The 26,552-nt window shown below is 42.1% G+C and overlaps 1 protein-coding gene across 6 annotated transcripts in view; it reads left to right on the top strand.

Annotated features, from left to right (window-relative positions):
- DCSTAMP (dendrocyte expressed seven transmembrane protein) overlaps positions 1-17,838 on the top strand; it is a 34,180-nt gene extending 16,342 nt beyond the window's left edge. For 5 of the 6 annotated variants that reach the window (XM_005215603.5, XM_059874462.1, XM_005215604.5 and 2 more), the window contains 2 exons: positions 1,466-1,774; positions 2,836-3,276. In XM_005215603.5, the coding sequence (XP_005215660.1) occupies positions 1,466-1,774; positions 2,836-3,030 (504 nt within the window). In that variant the 3' untranslated portion in view covers positions 3,031-3,276. Of the gene's footprint in view, positions 1-1,465; positions 1,775-2,835; positions 3,277-4,035 lie in introns of those variants that run through there. The other variant, XM_025001867.2, reaches the window with a different exon arrangement.
- Positions 17,839-26,552: the final 8,714 nt, after the last annotated feature.

The raw sequence follows: 26,552 nt of genomic DNA, 5'->3' as shown, positions 1-26,552 counted from the left end.
CAAATTGGAAAACAGATCCACTGAGAGATGATGTGACTTTCTCAGGTCAGGGAAAAGTAAGAGCTGAATCAGCACACACATCTCCTGCCTGTGGCTTGTCTGGGTGGCCCAATGTCATCTGCCCTCTGGGTCAGTTTGATGAGGGCAGCTGGTTTATTCTGTTGCCTTCAAGCAGGAAGGAATGTACCCCTCCTAGCATCCAAGAGAGATGAGAAATTGTCCTATTTTGAGACCTCTATAAATAGGATTTTAGAACTACTTTCAGTAAATATACTCTTTTTAGTATCCTTGCATCAAGAATAATTCCACCCCATCCCTGCCACTTCAAGCTCTAGAAGGGTGACTGAGAACATAATTCAATGCCTCCACATCGTTATGACCTTGTGGTCTGCTGACGGGGTATTTGTCAAGATGCAGAGTCTATGACTGGGTCTTGATGGGCTCTGCTACAAAAAAATCTCTTCCAGTTGAGCTAAAACCATTTTTTCATGAATCCCACATCCTCTGAAGTATAGAAACAGGTGTTCCATATGTGGGTTATGCGGTCGAAATTATTAGAAGAGGACTTGCCTGGTGGTCTGGGCTTCCTTGGTGGCTCAGATGGTGAAGAATCTGCCTGCAGTGCAGGAGACCCGGGTTTGATCCCTGGTTTGCTAAGATCCCCTGGAGAAGGGAACAGCTACCCACTCCAGTATTCTGGCCTGGAGAATTCCATGGACAAAGGAGCCTGGCAGGCTACATAGTCCAAGGAACACAAAGAGTCATACATGACTGAGTGACTTTCACTTTTTTCTTTTCCCTGGTGGTCCAGTGGTTAAGAATCTGCCTGCCAGTGCAGGGGACATGAGTTTGATCCCTGGTCTGGAAGATCCCACATGCTGCAGAGCAATTAAGCCCATGGGTGTGCCACAACTACTGAAACCTCAGTGCCTAAAGCCTGTTCTCTGCAACAAGCGAAGCCACTGCGATGAGAAGCCCAGGCATCGCAACTAGAGAGTAGCCCCGATTTGCCACAACTAGAGAAAACCATGCGCAGCAATAAAAGCCCAGTGCAGCCAAAACGAAAATAACACATTATTTTAAAATCCTTTCAAACATCATTAGGAGAAGGATTTGCTGAAGTGAACAAATTTCTCTGCTTTCTTCTTGGAGCCTTCAACAGTCTCGTGGGCATCATTTCTCTCTAAAGACGAGACAGAGCAAACAAACTTACCTGATATCCTTCTCTCAAAGAAATCGATATTTCCCCAAATCCACTTTGCAAAACACTGCAGTAGCTACAACGAAAACTCCTCCCTTCTTTACTCCAATCGTTGCACATAAAAGGAGTTGGAATAGCTCCTTCCACCAAAGCTCCCTGCCTGTTTTAAGATAAATGCTACCTGCTGCAGAGCAGTACAGAGAAAAGACTAGGGCAGGGTATGAAAATGGCATGGATCTTAATGTTTTTATTCTTTCATTTTAGGAACAAGGGACTCAAGATATCATCCATGCTTCTTCCTTTAATATATCTCTGTTTGAACCGACCTGCATCCCTAAACCGAAGCTCCTTCTATCTAAGACCTGGATTCCTCTCAGCATCATTCTCGTGATCCTAGTGACGCTAGGACTGTTGTCCTCCGTCCTGATGCAACTTAAAATCCTGGTGTCAGCATCCTTCTACCCGAGCGTGCAGAGGGAGCGCATGCAATACCTCCACGCAAAGATACTGAAGAAAAGATCAAAGCGGCCAGTGGGAGAAGTAAAAGGGAAACTGAGCCTGTACTTTACAAAGGTAAAGCTGAAATGGGGGTGTGACCTGTAACTAGGGAAATTTTGAGCTTCAAGGGCAAATGGAATTTCAAAGCACTCTTTCAGGTTTACGTTAAGGCTTATATCCCCAGCAACAGGTGGGGAGACCCTGGGGGTGAGGGGGTGAAGATGGGGAACAGACACACATGGCTAGGTCCAGAAGATTATACAATAATGCTGGTCATTCCAGAAGATTCTGCAAGAATAATTCTTCAAAACGCTGATTCCAAGTGAGTTTTTCAGTCTTATTGAAGAGAAGCTACTGGGAATGCCTCCTCTAATGGCTGCTAAAGGACAATGCCCAGAGTTATTTTACCAGAGTAAGCAAAGAACAGAAGGGAAGTATCTGCTACAGCTTGGTAAACTCCAAAGAATTTGCTCATTGTCCAGCATTAAAAGACATAGGGACTGTTCTTGTAGTCCAGTGGCTAAGACTCCAAGCTTCCAATGCAGGGGACCCAAGTTTGATTCCTGGTTAGGGACCTAGATCTTACCTGCTGCAATTAAGACCTGGTACAGCCGCATAAATAAACATTGAAGTTTTTAAAAAATATATGATGATATTTATATGATATATGTATATTTATACATATGTATGATGACATAATGACTTTCACACACATATAAAATGAACACTTGTCAAAGACTTTATTCAGCTTATTAATTAAAAAGGGAACAATAAGAAATTCCAACCAATTCAAAGAACAATTTAAATCACACACATATATACAAACCACTGAGAAGACCAAAATTAATTTGCTTAATAGATGCAAAACTGGCTTGTTCCAACAGGGTGGATGGGAGGATGAGTTGTATCCTACTGGGTGAAATTCATTTGCATGCCTATGGACAAGAATAATTTGCATTGTTGCCATCAGCCATCTACAACTTACAGAATCGGAAAATATTTCATAGACAATGAAAGACCAAGGCAATCCTTAAGGATAAGTTTTTCTGGCCATTTTCAAAGTCTTTTGAAAAGTTTATGTCAGTGGCAGCTGAAATAATTCTAATGCTCATTCATCCAACTTTGTGTCTTTTCAGATTCATTTCTGGCTTCCAGTCTTGAAAATGATTGGGAAGAAACAAATGGACATTGCCAGTGAAGACAACCCAGAAGAGACCCCACACAGCTCTTCATCCACCCTGTGCCAGCAGTCCTTCTCAAGTCTACAGATGGCAGCCCTTCCTCATCCCCAGCAAGAGAGAACTGCCCAGCAGGATCCTTCAGCGGCTTAAGTTTGCAGGGTCAAGCTACTTTTTCCATAAAGGGCTCCCAGGTAAACGGTTAAGCTGTCTGTCTCACAGACCAGGCACGCTGTCTGGGCTGTGTGTCAGTGTAACAGGACTATAACCCAGGCCCTTCAAGGATGAGTCTCAGCACAGATTAATATTCAAAGGAAAAATTTAGAAAAAATAAAAATCTCTACTATAGACTCACAAGCGAATATCAAGGAGAAATACATGTATGATGCCAGGAAAATATCTTTCAGTGCTTCTGTCCCTTCTCTGCCCTCCTTAATATCCTTCATGGTTATTTCCTATTCTCGCAACTGTCTGTCTGCCTCCTGCAGCCTTACTCAAGAACTGTTTCCAAAACCCGTTCCAGCAGCTCCCAATTTCTTCCCACCATCTCCTCTCTCCTACCCTCTACTTTCCTGGATCTCTTTGGTTTTTCCTCTTTGCCAAATCCGCTAGCCACATTTATTTAGAGAACACATTTATTAACATCATATGAAAGACTGGTTACAATGTTCACCTTGGGCCTCTTTTTCACGATACTCAACATACACTGTAGAGCACAGAGACATATTTCCTCTATAATACCTAAGAAAAAAAAATACTGATTCTGTTTTCTATATAGTGTCCAAGTAGGAAAGAAATACACATCAAATGTATTAAAACTTTTCATTTTGAAAATTTTTCAGCCTTACAAAAAAGTTGCAAAATAGTACCACGTTCCACCTACCTATCACCCCTCATCTCCGAAAGTTACCATCTTATATAACTGCAGCACAATTGTCGTAACCAGGTAATAGCGTTTGGAAAATGCAGACTCTACAAAACTCATTGGTTTTCACCAATTGTCCCACTAACATCCCACTAATGTCCCAAGGACTGGTCCTTGATCCAATCCAGCCTCACACATTGTAGGTGTTTGTCATAGCTCCTCACTCTCGTCTGATCAGGGACAGTTCCTTAGTGTGTCTTTCTTTTTATTTCATGACCTTGACACTTCCGAAGAGTGCTGCCAGTTATTTTGTGAAACGTCCTTTGATTTGGGTTTGTCCGATGTTTCCTAGTAAGGAAACCCTGGAGACGTATTTTTTGGCAACGGTACTGCAGAAGTGCTGACATGCTCGTCTCAATGCACGAGATCGGGGTAGGTCATGTTGACATGTCTCCTTACTAGTGAGGCAACCTTTCTTTGCTTAATGAAGATGGGGTCCGCAGATTCTTCCACTGTTGAAGTCGCTCTTTTCCCTTTGTAATGAATAAGTATGTCGTGAGGAAATCCTTTGAGACTAGGCAAACATCCTGTTTCTCATCATACATTTACCCTTTAGTTTTTGCATTCAAGGAGGCAAAACAGTGCCAGCCAAATAGTGATTTTCTATTTTCATAGTATCTTCTACATTTTTAAATTGAAATTCTACATTATCCCTAGAAAGAAACTTTTTTTTTTTTTTTTTCAAAGACAACTTTCGTTTTGGGCACTGGAGTGGGCATTTTACACATATGATCTCATTTATGTTTCATGATAATCCTGTGAGGTTGGTAGTATTATTTCTATCTTCTCGATGGGAAACTTACCCTCAGAAACCCTGACTTATCTTGCCTAGGATGGGGTCTTGGCTTCCGCATGTTTAAAGTTCCCAGATGATTCTAACGGTCAGCCAGCGCTGAGAACCATCATTCCAGGAAGTTTTACATTGCAGTTCTTTAAATACAGGTCGTCAATGGTGAAATTTCTCTAGCAGAAGGAGCCTACATTAGAATTCTGTCTGAGTCAGCATTTCCCAAAGTGTGTTCCTCAAACCACTAATCCCTTAGTTGTTTCATAAAAGAGATAAATGATGTTAATAAATCCGTATCAGCTGCCTTCCAACCTTGAAGATCCATAAAGCATGTTGGCATAATTTTTAAGAATTAAAAGAAACCCTTTAATAATAGATCTTTGAGAAACCCTATAATAAAGGAATATCATATAATTTTGTTTCACCCCAAATTTTCTCAAATTATTAAACTTTGGTACAATTTTAATTGTAATAGCTATTAATAGCACATAGGACCAGCTCTAGAGCCCAAACTCTGATAAGTGTTGATTTAATTAGCATAACTTTTTGACCAAAAAAGACCTGTGGTGAAGATAAATTTGTAGTTTTGGATTTTATAAATATTCTAATGATTTTATGCTTTACTGTATTTTCTAAACAAATATATATATTAATACATTGATATGATATGTGATTTTTTTTACTCATTTGACACTTATTTCTCCTAGAGAAGGGATCTGCCCCACATTAACTAAGGCAAAAAATCATCTGCTAAAGTTAGAATACACTCATACACACAATAAACTCTAAATGGCCCAAACATAAGACATGATACCATAAAATTCTTAGAAGAGATCATAGGCAAAGTATTCTCTGACATAAATTGTACCAATGTTTTCTTAGGTCAGTCTCCCAAGGCAATAGAAATAAAAACAAGAATAAACGAATGAGACCTAATCAAATTTTCAAGCTTTTGCATGGCAAAGGAAACGATAACCAAAACAAAAAGCCTACAGAATGAGAAAAAATATTTGTAAATGACAAGGACTTCGTTTCCAAACAGTTCATACAACTCAACAACACAAACAACAAAAAACCAAACAACACAGTCAAAAAATGGGCAGAAGACCCGAATAGACATTTCTCCAAAGAAGAAATACAGATGGCCAGTAGACACATGAAAAGATGCTCAATATTGTTGATTAGAGAAATGCAAATCAGAACTACAATAAGGTACCACCTCACACAGTTCAGAATAGTCATCATTAAAAAGTCTACAGATAACAAATGCTGGAGAGGGTGTGGAGAAAAGGTAACCCTCCTGCGCTGTTGCTGGAAATGAAAGTTGATGCTGCTGCTATGGAAAATAGCATGGAGGTTCCTCAGAAAACTAAAAATAGAATTACCACATGATCTAGCAATCCCATTCCTGGGCATATATACAGACAAGACTATAATTCAAGACATATGCACCCTTATGTTCATAGCAGCACTGCTTACAGTTGCCAGGACATGGAAGCAACCTAAATGTCCATCCACAGAGGAATGGATAAAGAAGATGTGGTGCCTATATATCAGCACAATGGAATAATACTCAGCCATAAAAAAGAGCAAAATAATGCCATCTGCAGTAACGTGGATGCAATTAGAGATTATCATACTGTGTGAAGTAAGTCAGAAAGAGAAAGACAAATACAATATGATATCACTCTTACGTAGAAGCTAAAATATGACTCAAATGAACCTATCTATAAAACAGAAGCAGACTCAAGGACAGATAGAAGAGATTTGTGGTTGCCAAGGGAGAGGGCGTTGGGGAGGGGAGGAGTGGGAGATGGGGGTGACGGATGTAAGCTCTTCTATATAGAATGGATAAGCAAGGTCCTGCTGCACAGCACAGGCGTCCCAGGCGGCCAAGTGCTAAAGAACCCTCCTGCCATTGCAGCTTAGACGTAGAGACGCGGGTTTGATCTCTGAGTCAGGAAGATCCCCTGGAGGAGAACGTGGCAACCCACTCCAGTATTCTCGCCTGGAGAATCCCATGGACAGAGGAGGCTGGCGGGCTGCAGTCCAAAGGATCGCAGAGTTGGACAGGACTGAAGAGACTTAGCACACATGCACTGTATGCAAAGAGAAGTATATTCGGTATTCTATGCTGAACCATAGTGGGAAAGAATATTTTAAAAAGAATGTGCATATATCACAGAATCACTTTGCTCTATGGCAGAAAAGAACACATTATAAATCAATTATACTTTAATGAAAAATTAAAAATACTACTACTACTACTCAATTTTTAGAGAAAATTGGATCCTTATCCTTTCTAAATTCTATTAATTAACTAGCTTACTTATTTACCTAAAAATATCACCTTTATCCACAGCAAAAATTTGCATAGGGCACATAGAAGGTGCTGGGGATGCCCAGATAACTCACCTTTGTCCCTGCCTCTGGGATGATTTCAGTCTAGTCAGGAAGACAGACGTATGCTTAGACAATAAACAATAATATGTGGTAGCTTTTGCTAAGTCCCAAGGGCATGGAGCAGGCAGTGCCTTCAGGGAACAGTGGCCTGTTTCTCTGCCCTCGTCTGAACGCTCTAAACTGAATGCTCTGTTTACCCCTCTTCTCTAGGAGAAGGGCACTAGAGGCGTTGGTAAAGGGGTCTCAGTTTCCTTGAAACCAAATTACCTTTGTTGTTTCTAATGGACCATGACTTTGAACAGTTCGCCAGACACCTGGAGAATGTCCTGCTGTTATTATCTGCTAGGCATGCTTGCCCTTATTCTGAAGAGCTCGTCCCTACTGGAAGGACAGACAGGCAAAGAGGTGCTGGTCATCAAAGGCAATTTTCCTCTTGAAAACAAGATTCAGACTTGCTTATTAGGGCCAATCTAATATAGGACATAAAATGCTTATTAAATTTCAGCTTATCCACTTTAGATTTAAATGAATGGTCAGTTAAATTTCTGAAGACATCTATTGTGAAGTGCGCTCTCTTAATCTTGTAGAGGCAGAAAGATATTGCCCTAAGTAATTTAATACAACTTCCTTTCACCTCTAATTTTAATGGCTTATAAACTGTATCACATGTTCTAAATCACTCTTTCTCATCTCATGAATCTGCACTTGGTGGCCATATTTTGCTATAAGTGTCATTATGATGCCCTCATTGACTCCATATTTGTTATCAGTTGTGTTTCTCTTTGACAATAAGATACAAAAATTCTAAAAATCTTCATACTAATACATTTCTTTTACTGTCATACTGAGGATGTTAAATATTGTGTTTCCTCTTAGATTCTGTATCTGCTGCTTTTTCTGTTAGATCCTAGTCAATCCAAATTATAATATGGGATATGTTTACATCTTCCCATATCATACATTTTTGTCTAAGGAAGTAAGCACTAACTTTTTCACCCAGTCAGTAATACTGACAAAGACCACTGAGGTCAATTATTATTATTGTTGCATTTAAGGCAAAATAAGTTTTAATGATATGGTTAACTCATTTACTTTAATTACTCTGATAAAAATGATTAGAGTCACCAATCCTTCACACTGCCTCCAAGTAAAGACAGTTAATTGTTCTCTTAAAGATGTTGCTGCTGCTGCTGCTAAGTCGCTTCAGTCGTGTTCGACTCTGTGCGACCCCATAGATGGCAGCCCAACAGGCTCCCCCGTCCCTGGGATTCTCCAGGCAAGAACACTGGAGTGGGTTGCCATTTCCTTTTCCAATGCATGACAGTGAAAAGTGAAAGTGAAGTTGCTCAGTTGTGTCCGACTCTTAGTGACCCCATGGACTGCAGCCTACCAGGCTCCTCCATCCATGGGATTTTCCAGGCAAGAGTACTGGAGTGGGTTGCCATTGCCTTCTCTGCTTAAAGATGTTGGGTACTACTTAAAAGAAACCTTTCATGTTACCCTAAGACCATAATCATTAAGCCTTATGATAACATAAGATATAGTGGTGTGCATTTATATAAGTTCATACACCATATATAAATTCATCAAAGTTCATACACCAGAGAATTTATTAGATCAGCTTTTTAAATCATTGCTTTCAAGAATGCCCAGTATCTTTCTATATTTATAAAATTGCTTACAAAAATTAAACTTGTCTTAAAATCTAAGCAAATTTGTTTAAAAATAATTATTGTAAAGATTTATTACTACTATCAATGTATTTGGCAAAGTTAGACAGGGAAACTCAAAAGATTAAAAAGCAGCTTTGAAAAGATTCTCATATAATTATGGAAAATGCATGCAAAACTTTTGAAATTGGAACTTTGTACTTTTAAATAAAATTACAAGCTAATTGCTTGTTATTTATACTATATCATGGTTTGGAACCACTATATCTGTGAAGTGTAGTAAGCTTGAATTGAAGAGGTGAATATAAAATATCTATTTTGACAAGCACCAGTTAGCAAAGTCAGTCCAGGAACTATTGCAAGAGAGCACAAGAAAAAAATAAGGAGGGTAATCCAGGATATTCGTAAATTTATCACTGACATACACATTAGAAACTAATGCTGTGTTTAGTAAGCACATGCATAACTTTTTAAGAGAGGTGGGTTTTTTTTTGACTGAACAAATATAGTATTTTTAAATCACCATATAAGAAAATGAAAGTCATTACAGATTCTGAAAATAAACTGGACAGATTAGAGAGTGGCGTGAATGAAAAAGTCAGTGATTGCTGGTGAGATTGTAGAAGATTATTTTTCATATTTAGAGTTTTCATTTCATGCAAAGATGGGCACAATAAAGACAGAAATGGCAAGGATCTAACAGCAGAAGAAGAGATGAAGAAGAAGTGGCAAGAGTACACAGAAGAACTATGTAAAAAAGGTCTTAGTAGTCTGGATAACCATGGTGATGTGGTCACCCACCTAAAATCAGACATCCTGGACTGTGAAGTCAAGTCGGCAGTAGGAAGCATTCTACAAACGAAGGTAGTGGAGGCAATGGAATTCCAGCTGAGCTATTTCAAATCCTAAAAGATGATGCTGTTAAAGTGCTGCATTCAATATGCCAGCAAATTTGGAAAACTCAGCAGTGGCCACTGGACTGGAAAGGTCAGTTTTAATTCCAATCCCAAAGAAAGGCAATGCCAAAGAATGTTCAAATTACTATACAATTGTACTCATTTCACATGCTAGCAAAATTATGCTCAAAAGTCTACAAGCTAGGCTTCAGCAGAACCAAGAACTTCCAGATAAAGAAGCTGGATTTAGAAAAGTCAGAGGAACTGAAGATCGAATTGCCAACATTCGCTGGATCATAGGAAAAGCAAGGGAATTCCATAAAAGCATCTACTTCTGCTTCATTGACTAAGGTAAAGCCTTTGACTGAGTAGATCACAGAAAACTGTGGAAATTTCTTAGAGATTGGAATACCAGACCACTTTACCTGCCTCCTGAGAAACCTGTATGCAGAACAAGAAGCAATAGTTAGAATTGGACATGGAACAATGGACTGGTTAAAAAGTGGGAAAGAAGTATGTCAAGGCTGTATATTGTCACCGTGCTTATTTAACTAGTATGCAGAGTATCTCATGTGAAATGCTGGGCTGGATGACTCACAAGATGAAGTCAAGACTGCTGGGAGAAATATCAACAACCTCAGATATGCAGATGATATCACTTTGATGGCAGAAAGTGAAGAGGAACTAAAGGGCCTCTTGACGGTGAAAGAGGAGAGTGAAAAAGCTGGCTTAAAACTCAACATTCAAAAATGAAGATCATGGCATCCAGTCCCATTACTTCATGGCAAATAGATGGGGAAAAAGTGAAAACAGTCTCAGGTTTCACTTTCTTTGGCTCCAAAATCACTGCAGTTGGTGATTGCAGCCACGAAATTGAAAGATGCTGCTCATTGGAAGAAAAGCTATGACAAACATACACAGTGTATTAAAAAACAGAGATATCACTTTGCTGACAAAGGTCTGTATAGTCAAAGCTATGGTTTTTCCAGTAGTCATGTATGGATGTGAGAGTTGGACTATAAAGAAAGCTGAGGGCGGAAGAATTGATGATTTCCAACTGTCATGCTGGAGAAGACTCTTGAATGGCCCTTGCACAGCAAGGAGATCAAACCAGTCAATCCCAAAGGAAATCAACCTTGAATATTCATTGGAAGGACTGACACTAAAGCTGAAGCTCCAATACTGATGCAAAGAGCTGATTCATTGGAAAAGACTCTGAGGCTGGGAAAGATTGAGGGCAAGAGGAGAAAGGAGTGACAGAGGATGAGAAGTCTGGATGGCATCACTGACTCAGTGGAGATGAATTTGAGCAAACTCGGAGATAATGAAGGACAGGGAGGCCTGGTGTGCTGCAGTTCATGGGGTTATGAAGAGTAGGACACAACTTAGTGACTGAACAGCATCAACGTGCCATGTGGTGGTATGTGATTAAGAAGCCAGACTGTCAGGCAGCAACTTTAAAGCATGTAAGTCTATACCAGTGCTACAGGACTGCAAAGGTATGTCTCCCTGGCCATCATCTTGAGGTGTCCCCTGGGCAGCAACCCCCCAAACTGGGGCTCTAGATGACCATATGCACTTCCATCTGGGAGATATCCACAAGCAACAGTGAGGCAGTGGGAGGCCGCAGAGATGCTTTGCAATAGCCTACCTGCCCCAAGAGCACATCTGCATCCACAGGGCCTTACAGGTGGTCCTGTCCTTCCGGTCAAAGCTCCAGGACCAGCCAAGAGGCCACCCAGACAGAGAGCCTCGTGTGGGACTTGGGGGAGCACCTCAGATCACCACCTGTGCACTGCCCCGGGTGGCTACCAACCAAGAACCATCTCGCAGACTGCCACATTGCCCTGGGATCCAGGCATGCAAGCCTGGCTGCCTATCAGAGCCAGGCAATCAAGGAGTGGCCCCTGGACAGCAGCTGCAAAGACTGAGAGCCAGATGCCTATAAAAGTTCCACTGGGGGAATCCCAGGGTCCAGAGGTGGTGAGAGCCAAGACAGTGGCCACCAGACCCCTAACTTCCCCCCTCAGAGTGCCAGCAGGCCCCCAAATGCGTGTCAGATCAGATGCCTGCCCCCAGGCCAACTCCAAGATCAGCACTTGGGCTTCTCTCTCACAAAGTCCAAGCACTCTGTCTCTGCCCTATACCCTGAGCTTTCAGGCTGGTGCATCCCAGGACAGGAACCCTTTAAGAGCCCACCTCCCTATAGCCTCATGGGGCTTGTGAACAGAGCCTTATTGGTTTTCAAAGTTAGATGTCTTGGTAGCCCATCTCTTAGATGCAGATCTTAAAAGTGGAGGCTTCCCACTGTGAAGTTTAAACCTTTTGTTCCTCAGTGAGAAGCCATCTCTTCAGGTCTATGATTCTTTAGGAGACTGCAGTCTCCTGGAGAGAATCACCGATAACCTACCACCCAAGTTTCAGCATCTGATTTGTTTGTTCTTTCATGGTTGATCAATGAATCATAAAGAACAACAGATGCACTTGGATCATAAGTATGATCCATTTGATGAAAGAGGGAAAAGATAGCATTTGGTCAAAATAAATGTTTTCTCCACAGACACAAAGAAACAATCAGAATAGTTATTATATTCTAAATGTCATAATTTCATAAGGTTTAAAGTAAGGCTGCAACATCAGTTGGCTGAAAATGGAAAGTCTGGCTTTTTCAAAGCAAACAGTGCACTCACTCTAAATGTAATATATTAATTAGAGAATGAAAGATATTGATAAAAATTCTTTTTCTAAAAGGAAACCATTGTAGTGACTGCCCACAAAGAATAAGAGCCCTATGCCTTGCAAGTAGAAATGCTAATGCATATCAGAAATAAATAATTGTATCAGAAAATAAATAACCCACTGTTTTAAAATATGATACAATGTTGAATTAGAAATTATAGGATCTGACTTCTAATTTTGGCTCTGCTATGAGCTAGCTCAGCCAAGGCACTTCCATCTCTAGAGTCAGTTCAGACCTCAGAAATCATGTGTGCATGCTAAGTTGCTTCAGTTGTGTCCAACTTTGAATGACCCTAGGAACTGTAGCCCACCAGGCTTCTCTGTCCATGGGATTCTCCAGGCAAAAATACTGGAGTGGGTTGCCATGCCCTCCTCCAAGGGATCTTCCCAACCCAGGGATCAAACCCATTTCTCTTACGTCCTCTGCGTTGGCAGGCAGGTTCTTTACCACCAGCCCCACCTGGGAAGCCCCTCAGAGATCATCAGATCAGATCAGTCGCTCAGTCGTGTCCGATTCTTTGCAACCCCATGAATTGCAGCATGCCAGGCCTCCCTGTCCATCACCAACTCCTGGAGCTCACTCAGACTCACGTCCATCGAGTCAGTGATGCCATCCAGCCTTCTCCTCCTGCCCCCAATCCCTCCCAGCATCAGAGTCTTTTCCAATGAGTCAACTCTTCACATCAGGTGGCCAAAGTACTGGAGTTTCAGCTTTAGCATCATTCCTTTCAAACAAATCCCAGGGCTGATGTCCTTCAGAATGGACTGGTTGGATCTCCTTGCAGTCCAAGGGACTCTCAAGAGTCTTCTCCAACACCACAGTTCAAAAGCATCAGTTCTTTGGCGCTCAGCCTTCTTCACAGTCCAACTCTCACATCCATACATGACCACAGGAAAAACCATAGCCTTGACTAGACGAACCTTTGTTGGCAAAGTAATGTCTCTGCTTTTGAATATGCTATCTAGGTTGGTCATAACTTTCCTTCCAAGGAGTGTCATTTAATTTCATGGCTGCAGTCACCATCTGCAGTGATTTTGGAGCCCAGAAAAATAAAGTCTGATACTGTTTCCCCATCTATTTCCCATGAAGTGATGGGACCAGATGCCATGATCTTAGTTTTCTGAATGTTGAGCTTTAAGCCAACTTTTTCACTCTCCTCTTTCACTTTCATCAAGAGGCTTTTGAGTTCCTCTTCACTTTCTGCCATAAGGGTGGTGTCATCTGCATATCTGAGGTGATTGATATTTCTCCCGGCAATCTTGATTCCAGCTTGTGTTTCTTCCAGTCCAGCGTTTCTCATGATGTACTCTGCATATAAGTTAAATAAACAGGGTGACAATATACAGCCTTGACGAACTCCTTTTCCTATTTGGAACCAGTCTGTTGTTCCATGTCCAGTTCTAACTGTTGCTTCCTGACCTGCATACAAATTTCTCAAGAGGCAGATCAGGTGGTCTGGTATTCCCATCTCTTTCAGAATTTTCCACAGTTTATTGTGATACACACAGTCAAAGGCTTTGGCATAGTCGGAGATCATGGTAGCTATTATTTTCTGAGCCCTTACTAGATACCAGACATTGTTTGGGGTATATAATTTCCAGTAATCCTTACCAAAATCTCAAGTGGGAACTTCTGATGCTGTTGCTGTTTCATAGATGAAAAAGCTAAGGCATAGACAGGCTAAGTAAATTGTATGTTCATGAAGCGATATTTGATCACAGTTACTTTTTACCATGCTGCATTCTATAGCCTGGTTTTGATCTGTCAATTCCCAGATCAGAGATTTGGATCACAAATCCTGGGGAGTTAACATTCTCCTCCCCAAGCATTGGGAAGATCCCCAGGAGAAGGGAATGGCCACTCACTCCAGTATTCTTGCCTGGAGAATTCCATTGACAGAGGAGCTTGCCAGGCTACAGTCCATGGGATCTCAAAGAGTCAGACACAACTAAGCGACTTACACACACCAGGCATTTCTTGTTGGTTGTTCAGTCACTCAGTCATGTCCGACTCTCTGTGACCCCATGGACTGCGGCACACCGGGCTCCCCTGTCCTTTGCTATCTCTCAGAGTGTGCTCAAATTTTTTCATGTCCATTGAGTCCGGGATACCATTTAACCATCTCATCCTCTGCGGCCCTCTTCTTTTGCCTTCAATATTCCCTAGCATCAGGGTCTTTTCCAATGAGTCAGCTCCAGGCATTTGAGCTCCCCTCCAGTCTGATCCTAGCCTATTTCCTCACCTTATTCCTCACCCCTCCTCTGCCCCAACCCTCCCTTCAGTCAAAAAGCTCTTCCCACCTGGCTTGGGAAGAGTCACCTGCATTCCGCCTTCACACCTTCGAGCTCTTGGACCTCCCCACCTGTAAAGCGCTCTCCAGTCTTTGCTCCTCTTTCACTTCCTCCTATCCTTCAAGTCCCACTACCTCAGGAAGTGAGCACAGTGGGAAGAGCATGGGAGGGAGTTATGAGAATGCAACCCACCCTTCACAACCTCTGTGTGGGAACTAGGAAATGTCATCTAATCTCTCTGGGCTCCAATTTCTTGATCAACTGAATGCCGGACTCCTGAAATTTGCAAACGTATCAACTAATATTCCTTTAAGCAGTAAACCTCCCTTCCTCTAATTCATTCTTTTTTTTAAAAAAAGTTATATTTTTGTATTGTGGCAAGATATACATAACATAAAACTTGCCATTTTAACAGTTTTTAGATGTACAATTCAATGCCAACATTGGATTTTTTAAATTAAAGTATAGTTGATTTATGATATTGTGTTAGTCTCATGTATACAACAAAATGATTCAGGTTTTTTTCAGGTTATATTCCATTATAGGTTATTATAATGGAATATTGAATATAATTCTGTTGTTGGATATAATTCAGATGTTGCATATAATTCTATAATTCTGTGCTACACAGTAGGTCCTTGTTGTTTATCTGTTTTATATCTAGTAGCTTGTATTCCTAATTCAATCTTTAAATTACTGATTCCCAACCCAACAAACACAGAGTTGCCCTGCTTGAAACTGAGGCAGGTGACCTGAAGCCAGCTTTCCTTTCTCTCCACAGTTTCTGCAGCACCAGCAGAATCTGAGGCAGGAGATACCAGACTAACGTTAGTCATTCATGCACAGCCTTCCCCAGTTTTTATCATATTAGCATAATTCATGTTCTATCATGTACTTACATGTGCTTTAAATCAACCCAGCATTTTTTATTAAATAAGTTTATTTTAAAGGGAAACTTTGTAATATCATTGCAAACAGAAAAACAGTATCACCTTCTGTAAATAGAAGGTAACGTACATAAACATCATATATAATATTTATTGTATGTATATATATATACACTTACATATATATTAATACACTCAATATGTCTATACATATATGTGTGTGTATACATATATATATATACACACACACACCCCATACAGATATACACAGAGACTCATATACATACCTTGAAAGCAAACCAACATTATTACATTAACTTCTAGCCAACATCCACCCACCACAGCCTGCAGCCCACTTTCTCTTTGTGTTAGCAGCTTGGAGCCCCTATACCTAGGGGTTACCCCACTGAGGGGTGAGGGCCTGGGGTATTTATACATCAAGTCCTGCCAGTTGTTGATTGTGGGCTGGTGCTGCTTCTGGGTGGTGTGTATCCCCTGGCACATCTGACTTCCCTCAGTTATGAAAAAAGCTCCCAGGCAAAGAGATGCAGAGACTGGCCGCTGGGGGTCTGCTTGAGCATGAGGAAGTGGTGAGTCCGGGGAGGCAGGAGGAATCCGGTCCCCACAGCATCTCCAGCAGCGCCATCTCCCCTCCAGTACAGTGGAGAAGGGCTGCCTTCCGTGATGGCTCAGGTCTCTGCTGATGTTCAAGGGCCTCCATTGGCATGACGTGGTTCTCATCCATAAAGCACTGAGAACCCTTTGCTTTCGTTCCTGACTCCTTTTCTCTAATAAAATATCTGTTCCTGGTGTGGGGATATTTATACCACAAGATAATAGTTTTTCTGAAAAACCAGCATTCTTCTCCAGGTAATCTACTGAAAAACAGTCGTCACTGTACTTTGGAATGTGAGAAAGTCATGGGACCATTAATTCAGCTTAAGTAAATGAATGATTTCTCCTTGAATGTCTGCCTCATTCAGCCATGAAATCCTAGACAACTCCCAGAAAGCTGTGGCCCAGAACACTTCAATCCCACTCAGAAGACTATTTATAAGGATGCCCCGTGTGCAGTAGTCTTTAACAGTTTTTCTCCCCCTTCTCGAATGTTCTCTAGCGTAGATGGCATTTATGCAATTCAGAGAAAGGTGTCTCAACAGGATTAGTCAGCAGCCAGTCCTTTGACGCAGCTTCTGTGATCTAGTTAAAAATAGGAAAAGAGGATGTTTTGCATAAGTCATCACCATTGTGCAGTATGGGAGAACTGACCATTTTTTTTTGTTTTTTTTTGGTTTCCACATCCTGCTACTTCATCTAAAAATAGATGAAAATTCTGTCCCTGAATCTTTGGACAAGACCTTAGCTTCTGTGACCTAGGTTCTCTGGTCCTCCCTGTCCTGTGGTTCCTTTGTAGGCTTCCCTTCACCCCTGCCATTAACAATCCCAGCTCTGGCCTTGAACTTGGGCTCGGGCTCAGGGCCCCTGCTTTTCCTCCCCTCCTAGGGCTGGCAGACTCCACGGCGGGCAGGGACCAGGTTGAGAATCTGTAGGGAAGCTGACCAGGTGGAGGGGCACACCAATGTACGCCCACCTCATCCAAACAGAGGGCAGCTCTTCCTTCTTTTGCCAGGTCAGCTGACTTGCCCAGATCTGCTAGACACACAGAGCTTAGGCAAGCTCACTATTATTTTAAAGCCTTTAAAAACTTTTAAATTAATTTTTGTTGGAGTACAGTTGCTTTACAATGTTGTGTTCAGTTCTCCTGTTCAGTAAAATGAATCAACTGTACATATACATACATTTGCTCTGTTTAGAATCTCTTTCCCATTTAGGGAATTACCCCTTGTATGGTATATACAGTATGCAGAACCAACACTTTTAAAGATATCTCTTACTGGGTCATAGCTTAGGTGCACATTTAGGATAAACTTTACATTATCCTCTGATGCATTCTACTGCTAAATTCAGATACGAAGAAGTTAGGAGAAATCAGAATTGAAATTTTTTTCTTTTTTTTTTTTATTGAAGCATAGCTGATTTATAATGCTGTGTTAATTTTGGGCATAAAGCAAAATGATTCTCATATATATATATATATATATATATATATATATATATATTCTTTTCCCATGTCAGTTATTGAAAAATATTGAGTTCCTTGTGCCTAACAGTAGGTCCTTCAGAATTGAATTTTTGATGTACAGCCAGAGGAAAGTTGCTCTATGGAACTTGGAATTGTATCTTAGCCACAATAAATGGTCTGCTAATAGAGGCTCACTGGGAGTTGAGGAAAAGCTCTAGATGAAAGATCCCAGCAATCCACTGAGCTGAGGGACCTTATAAGCGAGAGACACCAAGTGTAGCGATCCATCTGTTATCTTGCAGGAAGGCAAGGAGTGGTGAAAGGCCCCACTGGAGGAACAGGATGAGCTGCTGCACCAAGGACAAGCCCACCCACACTGGCAACATGTGGCAGGTGTGTGGTAGACAGTTCTCCTTGCAGATGTAAAAATCCACCTTGGAAAAGAAAAGATCATGTGATCCTGAACCACCATTAGTGGGTCTCCTCTGAGTGTTTCTTAATATAGGTGACAGCTGAGAAAGAGACTGAGGTCGAGACTCGTGCTACGAGGGGACTGAGATGGATTCTAAGAACAGATTGGCTAGATCCATCTTCATTAAAGTGATGAAAGCAGGTCGGGAGCCTTAAGACACAAATGGGCCAGTCTAATAAAAAGGACACAATAAAATGAAATTAAATGTGCACTGTGAGTGGATAAGAATCCGCCTGCCAGTGCAGAGGACATGGGTTCAATCCCTGGTCCAGGAAGATTGCACATGCTGGGGTGGGTGTGGGGAGGGAACTAAGCCCCTGAGCCTCAGCTCTTGAAGCTCACACACCTAGCACCCATGCTCCACAATGAGAGGAGCCGATGCAACGAGAAGCTGGAGCCCGCAACGAGAAGCTGGAGCCCGCAACGAGAAGCTGGAGACCCGCAACGAGAAGCTGGAGCCCGCAACGAGAAGCTGGAGCCCGCAACAAGAAGCTGGAGCACCGCAACTGGAGAAGGCCTGCACACAGCAACAAAGACCCAGCATGGCCAAAAACAGGTAGAAGAAGTGGTCTTACATTAAAAATATATATACATAAATTTTTTAAAAAATGGACCTTCTCAGGTACAAAAGGGAAAAACATTACGTGCACTGTGACTTTTGTACCTCCTTTTTCTTGGAATGGTGTTCAGATTTTCATCAGTGCCAAGGCTGAGGTCGCTGCGGTCTGCCCATGGCAATGACCAGCAGGAGGAAGAGTCTGCCGATGTAGGTGAGAGTTTGAGAGCCATATGTTACTTCAGGAACCAAATGCTTTTCCTGGAGACTCTTTCCAGGGCTTTACAATACACATGGAGAAAAAAGTTTTGAAAGGAATCAATGAACATGGCTGGCTGACAAGGGAACTTGTTTCTTGGCAAAGAAGTTGTTGAGAAAATTTTTACTTCTAGTGGGAAAAAAGAAATCATGCCATAATGTATTTAAATGCAATTTTTAAAGTTAATTTTCTGAGAAGACAATGTTCTGTTAATGTAAGACATTCTATATCCGGACAGGATGTAAACACACTGGGAACTGCCAGGGTTAGACATCTGAAAAGGATACGGCAATGCTTGGTAATGAGAGGCAGGGCGAGCGTGGCATCATGAAGGAGCAAGTTGCCATGGAGACAAGCCACTGAGTGGAACGTGGCCATCTCGAGCGCACACACCATGTGAAGGGAAGGGAAGGAGACATGCTAGATGGTCAGGAGTTCTCAGGAGGGATCACAGGGTGGTTCCACATGAACTATGTAGCACTAGAAGGAGAGCCAGATGCTGCCCGAAGCCACCAGAGAGGGGAATAAAATTCATGGTTTGTTGGGTGTTTTGAACTTGACTTTACTCATTTGTCTTTCATTCATTGGTTCATTCCAACAGACATTGATCAAGTCTGAAGGCCAGGCACTATGCGGGGTGGGTGAGGCTACAGGGAGGAAGCAGTGGTTCCAGGTCACAAGGAGACTGAGGTCTCTGGATGAACAAGACCTAACCACTGTCCTCATGTCCTGTTCCTGGGAATCCAGCCTCTCTGTGCCTGGCAGCTCTGGTCCTAACCCAGGGTGTCTGCCAAGCTTCCTTCCAGATCCAGTAGCATCCTTGTCACGCCGCCTAGGATTCCAGCTCCTTCTGAACTGATCTTCTTGGCTTCCAACTCCATCCTTACGTCAGATCTTTGTACTTCCTGGCAGCCTTTTGGGCTCAGATATCCACGTGCTTGTCCTAACCTCTTCCCTCCCATGGCCTCCTGTTGAGCTTTCTCAGAACTTGCCTGCAGTGTCCCCCTCATTTCACTGTCCTGATTCTTCCAGCTCAGTGCATCTTCTCCATGAGTTCTTGAATGCCGTCCTAGCCTCCACTTGCCATGCCTCCTTTGGGATCTGGCTTTTGCATGTGGCACTCAATAGGGATGGTACAATGACTCATAGTAAATGCTCACATTATAAGCTCTTCCCTAACCCCAATTGCTCTGCATATCAGTGAACTATACCTCCAGCTTCCTCCAGTGGGACCCAGCAACACCTCCTCCTTCTCTGTGCCCTGTTAAACTTGTTCAGTTCTCAGTTATTTTCTCCTTTTCTTAGCACCCTCCCCTCAAAAGTGCCCTTCTGTTATGACAGTGATCTCACCAGTTTATTTTTAAGTCTCCTATGGCCTTTACAATCTCTCTCATTCTGAGTCTTTTTTTTTTTTTTTTTTTTACTACAAACCAACTTTCAGAATTGGTTTGTAGTTCAGATGGTAAAGAATATGCCTGTAATGCAGGATACTGGGTTCAATCCCTGGTTGGGAAGATCCTCTGGAGAAGGAAAAGGCAACCAACTCCAGTATTCTTGCCTAGAGAATCCCTATGGACAGAGGAGCCTGGCCAGATACAAGTCCATGGGGTCACAAAGAATCGGACATGACTGAGGGACTAACACTTTCACTTTTCAACTTCTAGAATAGCTGACTTTTTGGTCCTGAAATTGAGTTTATAATCATATTATCCTCATTACATTCATACTGTTTAATTGTCCACAAGTTTCACTCAGCTCAACACAATAAAGTAAGCAGGGCAGATATTGCCATTTCCATTTATGGATCAAGAAATTGAGATTGAAAGAGACTTGCCCCAGACCGCACACTGTGATGAAAGCTGTCCTTTCACCCCAAATCCTGGGCTCCTTGTCCATGTCAGGTGCCCTCTGGTGCATGAGGCACAACTTTTGGGGCTCTGAATCTTTGCCTTCACCACCCCTACCCCCCCACAAATTATTCTAAGAATCTTTCCTTCTTAGTGTTAAACCATTGTCCTCCAACGAATTTCAATAAAGAGAAATATCTTCAATTTTTCCTCTTTAATTAGATCCGTGACATAAAGGTAGATTCTAGGATTCAGAAACCTTCATTTTTCTTTTGTTGCCTATAAGAAGGTGGAGGGGGAGGAGAAAAGGGAGGAGGAGAAGAAAAAAATAAAAAAACATAGCAAGAAAATTCCTTTTTTTTGACAACTCCCTCAAAATCCCAGCACTACTGGCATAGTATCCACTCCTAAGAATCTTAGTAACTTTTTGACTCCTTTCCCCATAACAGTTTCATTATAAGCTCCCTGAGGGCTGTGTCTACATCTTCTTAATGCACTGTAAACCTCTCTCCCTCTCAGCAGACCTACACCCAGTAAATATTGATTGGAGGGGGTGCAGCGTGTTCTTTTAGAAAAGAGAAAGCAAGCGGTCTTGTTACTAAAATTCCCCAGACGAGAGAATGCTTTATGGCAAGTTGACGGCAAGCTGGCCATAAGGTGTAAAGCAACTCAGAGAATTGTAAACCACTTAAGAAAAGAACACAGGCCCTGAGAGAAGGGGGAGTGGAGAATAAATAATTCCCAAATGTCTGTCTGCAAAGCTGTGAGTGGAGCTTGGACAGCTCCCAGGGTGCTGATGGGAGGAAATGCCCCTGGAGGGGGTGGAGTGGGCACTCACTCAGCCCTGTGGGGGCTGTACCTGGTCAAGATGGAGACTTGACCATCAGAGTCTCACTAGGTGAGAATGGGATGGGCATAAACACGAGGTATGGGGGAGTTCCAATGGTGGTCTAGACACCTAACAGTGATGCTGAAAACTCTTCATCTGTGAACCTGTTCCTAAATCAAATCTTAGAAAGTAATAGCGTTATTGTTGGCCAGGCAAAGGGGAACACAACGGTCTCATGCCTCAAAAACTGTGTGTCCCGACCCAGGAGGATGTGGTGTGGAGTTTTATAGCAATGGTTCAAGGGTGGAGTTGCTAATAAGGATCAGGGTGTGTGCAGGGCCCACACTCCTTTAATCTGGCTCGGGTGGTCTCCTCCCTTGTTTCTGCATCCCCCCCTTCCCTGATGAGCAACAGTTCCAATCTGCCCTTTGCAAATCAAGAAATGTCATGGGGGCTGGAATCTATTCCCTATAAACAAGAAACAGGGAGCACAGAAAGACTTCTACGCCCAGGAGCCCTAGAGGGTCCTGCATGGTTTCAATAGGGGCTTAAAAAATATTACATTAATGGTCAGTCGAGCATGTTTATAGAAATCATTAAAGAAAATGCTGAAGGTTCTGTGTTCTTGTGGAGATTACATCCTATTCTAAGATGAAGAGCAATGCTTGAAAAAGCCCTGTTAATGCTTCCTAACTCCAACAGCTTGTTATGGAAACCTCCGTTGGCTCATAGAGCCACAGTGGCCTGTCCCCAGTGAACCTCCATGGCGGATGGCCCTGGATGAGCTGACCTCTGATCTTGCCATACTGGCCATATTGTTCCTTTTCCTAGAACATCCTTCTTTTTCTCCTCTGCCAAGTGTGACTGTCTTCATCAACAGGATTTAAAATCCTTGTCTTTCAGCAAATCTTTCCAAACTCAGACATTTTCCTTTAAATTGTCTCAGCCACAGTACTTTAATTTTTGTTCACCAAGCCCATTGTGAAGGTCTGCCTTGAGTAAAACATTGTATTGGTGTTGTTTGGGGCACGAGCTGTTAAGAAACCGTCCCTGCCCTTGAGGAACTTACAATTACAACGCAGTTGCAAATACTTTGAACAGTAAATATAACATAGCTATTTTATCATGCTAGATTATTGTATAGGCTAAATTAAAAAGTGGGCAAATGTATTTCACAACTGGTCATTTTTAATTTTATAAACTTCCCTGATATCCTATGGATAGCTCCTGAGATAAATGCCTTCCTGACCCCTGAACACAAATAATGGTTTGCTATACTGTTCATCTTCATTTGTGAATTATTTCTCTTTTCTTCCTCCATCACCATCATCTTCTTTGTCTTCTTTTCCTGAGACGAATTCATTGAGCACTTCTTTGTGCTACTCACTGTACATTTGAGGGACAGTGGCAGCCAAAACTGAGGGACTTGGGGGGACTTCCCTGGCGGTCCAGTAGCTAGGCCTCTGAGTTCCCAATGCAGGGGGCCCAGCTTGGATCCCTGGTCAGTGAACTAGACCCACAGAGGCTACACCTGAAGTTCCCACAGGCTGCAACTAAGACAGGGCAAATAACAAATATTAAACAACAACAAACAAAAAACTGAGGGGTTTGGTTTGTGTTCTATAAGCAGTAGGCGTTTAATGGTAAATGATAGACCCACTGCCTTTTTCTTTCTTTTAACATGTCTATAGATACTGTCCAAAAAGAAGGAGAGGGAGAAAGTGGGCTTGATACAAAGAAATCTAATTAATCTAATCAACAGCAGGTAAATGAGAAACAAGGCAAATAAAAGAGTAAAAACAGGTGGCGGGAGGGGCAAAGAGCACAGAAGTCACCTTCCATATCATCTCAATTAGTCCCTTCAAAAGCGCCCCAAGTGAGGAAGTATTATTAACTCTTTCCTCTTTACCAATGGGGAAACAGACTCAGGAAGGTCAAGTATCTAGATCGTCTGGTTCAAACCCAGCTCTGTGACTTTAAAGCCTGTGACAGGCCCACAATCCCTCCCCCACAGGATGCTGCCTCCCCTACGGTGGACAGGCAGAGGGGAAGAGAAAACGCTGAAAAGCGGGTCCCAGGTGGAGCCGCAGATGCCGGCCCTGGGATCTGCTGGACCTGCAGGCGTCGCTTGAGAGCCAGGCCCTGCTCATCCTCCGTGTGTCCTCTTGTAGCTCTGCTGATTTCTCAGCTGGTCCAGGCCTCAGGGCCCGCATGCCCGCTGACCTCAGAGTTCTCTCCAGGCCCACGCTGTTCCCTCACCCTGTACCCATTCACTCCGCCCTTCCAGCCTTGGCTTCCATGCTCCTCCAGCTGTCAGAGGAGCTGGCACTCCTGAGCCTGGTGAGCTTCCCCACAGAAAGGGAACAGTCGAGACTCTGGCAGTCTCTGGGCAGTGAGCTGTTTATTAATTCATCATGTTCCTATCAGCAGTAGTCCTAGCTAGCCTGTGCTGACCACACAGTATGGGCTTTGTGATCCTCACAGCATCCATGTGCATTAGGAAGATGCTATTATTTCCATCTTATAAATGAAGGAACTGATGCTTAGTAAGATCAATTAAACTGCATGATGAAAAGGAACTCAACCTCATTAGCACTCAAGAAAATGCAAATTAAATCTCCAATAAGATAAATTTGACAGGATAAGATAACTTTCTTGATTGGCAAAGCTGGTAAGTTGGACAATATCTAATGTTGGTGAGAATCTGGAGGAACAGAAACCCTTAGCCTGTTATGGAGGGCATAAGTTTCCACATTGAAGAAGAATTTGCCAGTATCTAACCAACAGTCTGGCTCAAGGCATTCACCTTAGAGAAATGTCCAGTGAACACAAGGAAATCGGTACAAAAATGCTTAGAGCAGTGTTGTTTGTGGTAGCAAGATAATGGAAACAGCCTAAATGTCTATCAGTAGGAGTGTGGGTAAGTAGACTGTGGGGTGCAGTTATACTAGGAAATACTGGATAGCAATAAAATGGATAATAGCTAGCGCTAGACCTATCAGAACAAATAACTTCCAAATACGTGAACCAAACAATACATACTAAAAAAAAAAAAAGCCTAGAAAAGACCTATATATCCTATATAATGTTTTTTTAAAATTTTTGGCTGAGCAACATGTGTGATCTTATTCCCCAATCAGGAATTGAACTCATACCCCCTCCATTGGCAGCACAGAGCCTTCACCACTGGACCACCAGGGAAGTCCCTATAATGCTTTTATGAAATTTAACTACATACAAAACAATGCTTAGAGATACATACATATATAGCAAAGATACAAAAGTTGTACATGGGAGTAAAATACCAGATTCAGGATATTGGTTACCTTCAGGGAGGAAGGGGAAATGAATAGAGAGGTACACAGGCTCTTCAGCTGTAAACTTTTATTTTTTAAACAGATAATAGGTAAATAAATGTGATTATGTCAATTTTTTTTTGCTTTTGTATGTTTTGATAAATTCATCTTGTATTTTAATTTTAAAAACCGCTTAAGTCCTCAAACTAGGAAACAGAAGTTTAGATCCCATACTTTTGCATCCCAGTATATCATGCTGTTTATCAGAGGAAGTAGTGAATATTGGAAAAAAAAAAGCTACTAATTCCGTCTAGGCTTCGGACAAGACTTGAGAATGTAACTGTTTAGTGAGTAAGGGACCCTTATTTTGTGTACCAGAAGCAATCCTGAAAAACATGGCATTATGTTTTTCCATCACCTTATGTCATTATTTAGAACTATGTTTCTATAAACATTATCATGACAAAACCTAATGAGAGCAACAAAGGGATCCTGACATTCATTTCAAATTATTTTGTTGTTGCAGATCCTATGGTTATTTCATTCTCCCAAAGAAATCCATCAAATACTAGTAATGAATCAGTATTCTTCATTTAAAGCCCTCCCTGGTCCCTCAGGTGGTAAAGAACCTGCCTGCCATTGCAGGAGATGCAAAAGACTTGGGTTCGATCTCTAGGTCAGGAAGATCCCCTGGAGGAGGAAACAAAACCCACTCCATTATTCTTGCCTGGAAATCGCATGGACAGATGAGCTTGGAGGGCTACAGTCCATGGGGTTGCCAAGAGTCAGACATAACAGCGACTAAATCAATCACCACCACCACACTAAAATACTCCATAACATTTATCCTTATTTTGTTGAAAGTTCACACTAACTTCATCAGTATCAATCTAGGAACTTAGCAGGAACTCCTTCATGTCCTCCAATAATGATCCATCAGATGCCCAACAGTTAACACTCTAGTAGATGCTGGGGAAGTAACAGAAAGTTCACACTAACTTTAACAGTATCAATCTAGGAACTTAGCAGGAACTCCTTCATGTCCTCCAATAATGATCCATCAGATGCCCAACAGTTAACACTCTAGTAGATGCTGGGGAAGTAACAGTGGACCAGATGGTCCTTCCCTGAACAAGTTTTCAGTTTCCTGGAGGAGGCTGACAAGTAAAACAGGTAGCTATGGCACTATGGTACTGGAGAAGGAAATGGCAACCCACTCCAGTATTCTTGCCTAGAGAATCCCATGGATGGAGGAGCCTGGGGGGCTACAGTCCACGGGGTCGCAAAGAGTCGGACACGACTGAGTGACTTCACTCACTCACTCACTCATGGTACTATGGGATCAGGTACATGGTGGCCCTGATATGGAGGGTCAGAAATTGGACCTAACCCTACCGTGTTGGGTCTGGGGAAACCTCTGAGTGAGGGTGATATTTAACCTGAATTCTAAAGGATGAGTGAAAATTGGCTTCTAGATGAGAAAGTAACAATATTTTCTTTTCAGAGAATTTGGTTATCATATTATCCAGTTTTTTATTGTCAACCAACATGGAGAAGAAAAGTGGTAAGATATTTTAAGGTATCTTTCACCCAAGGAAAAAAAAACCCTGTGATTCTTCTGTAGATGTATTGTTGCTGTTGTTCAGTCACTAAGTAGTGTCTGACTATTTGCAGCCCCATGGATTGCAGCACACCAGGCTCCTCTGTCCTCCACCATCTCCCAAAGTTTGCTCA

Source organism: Bos taurus, chromosome 14 (genome assembly GCF_002263795.3).
Source record: "Bos taurus isolate L1 Dominette 01449 registration number 42190680 breed Hereford chromosome 14, ARS-UCD2.0, whole genome shotgun sequence".
Classification (NCBI taxonomy): Eukaryota; Metazoa; Chordata; class Mammalia; order Artiodactyla; family Bovidae; genus Bos; species Bos taurus.
This window is presented reverse-complemented; position numbering and strand designations above follow the sequence as displayed.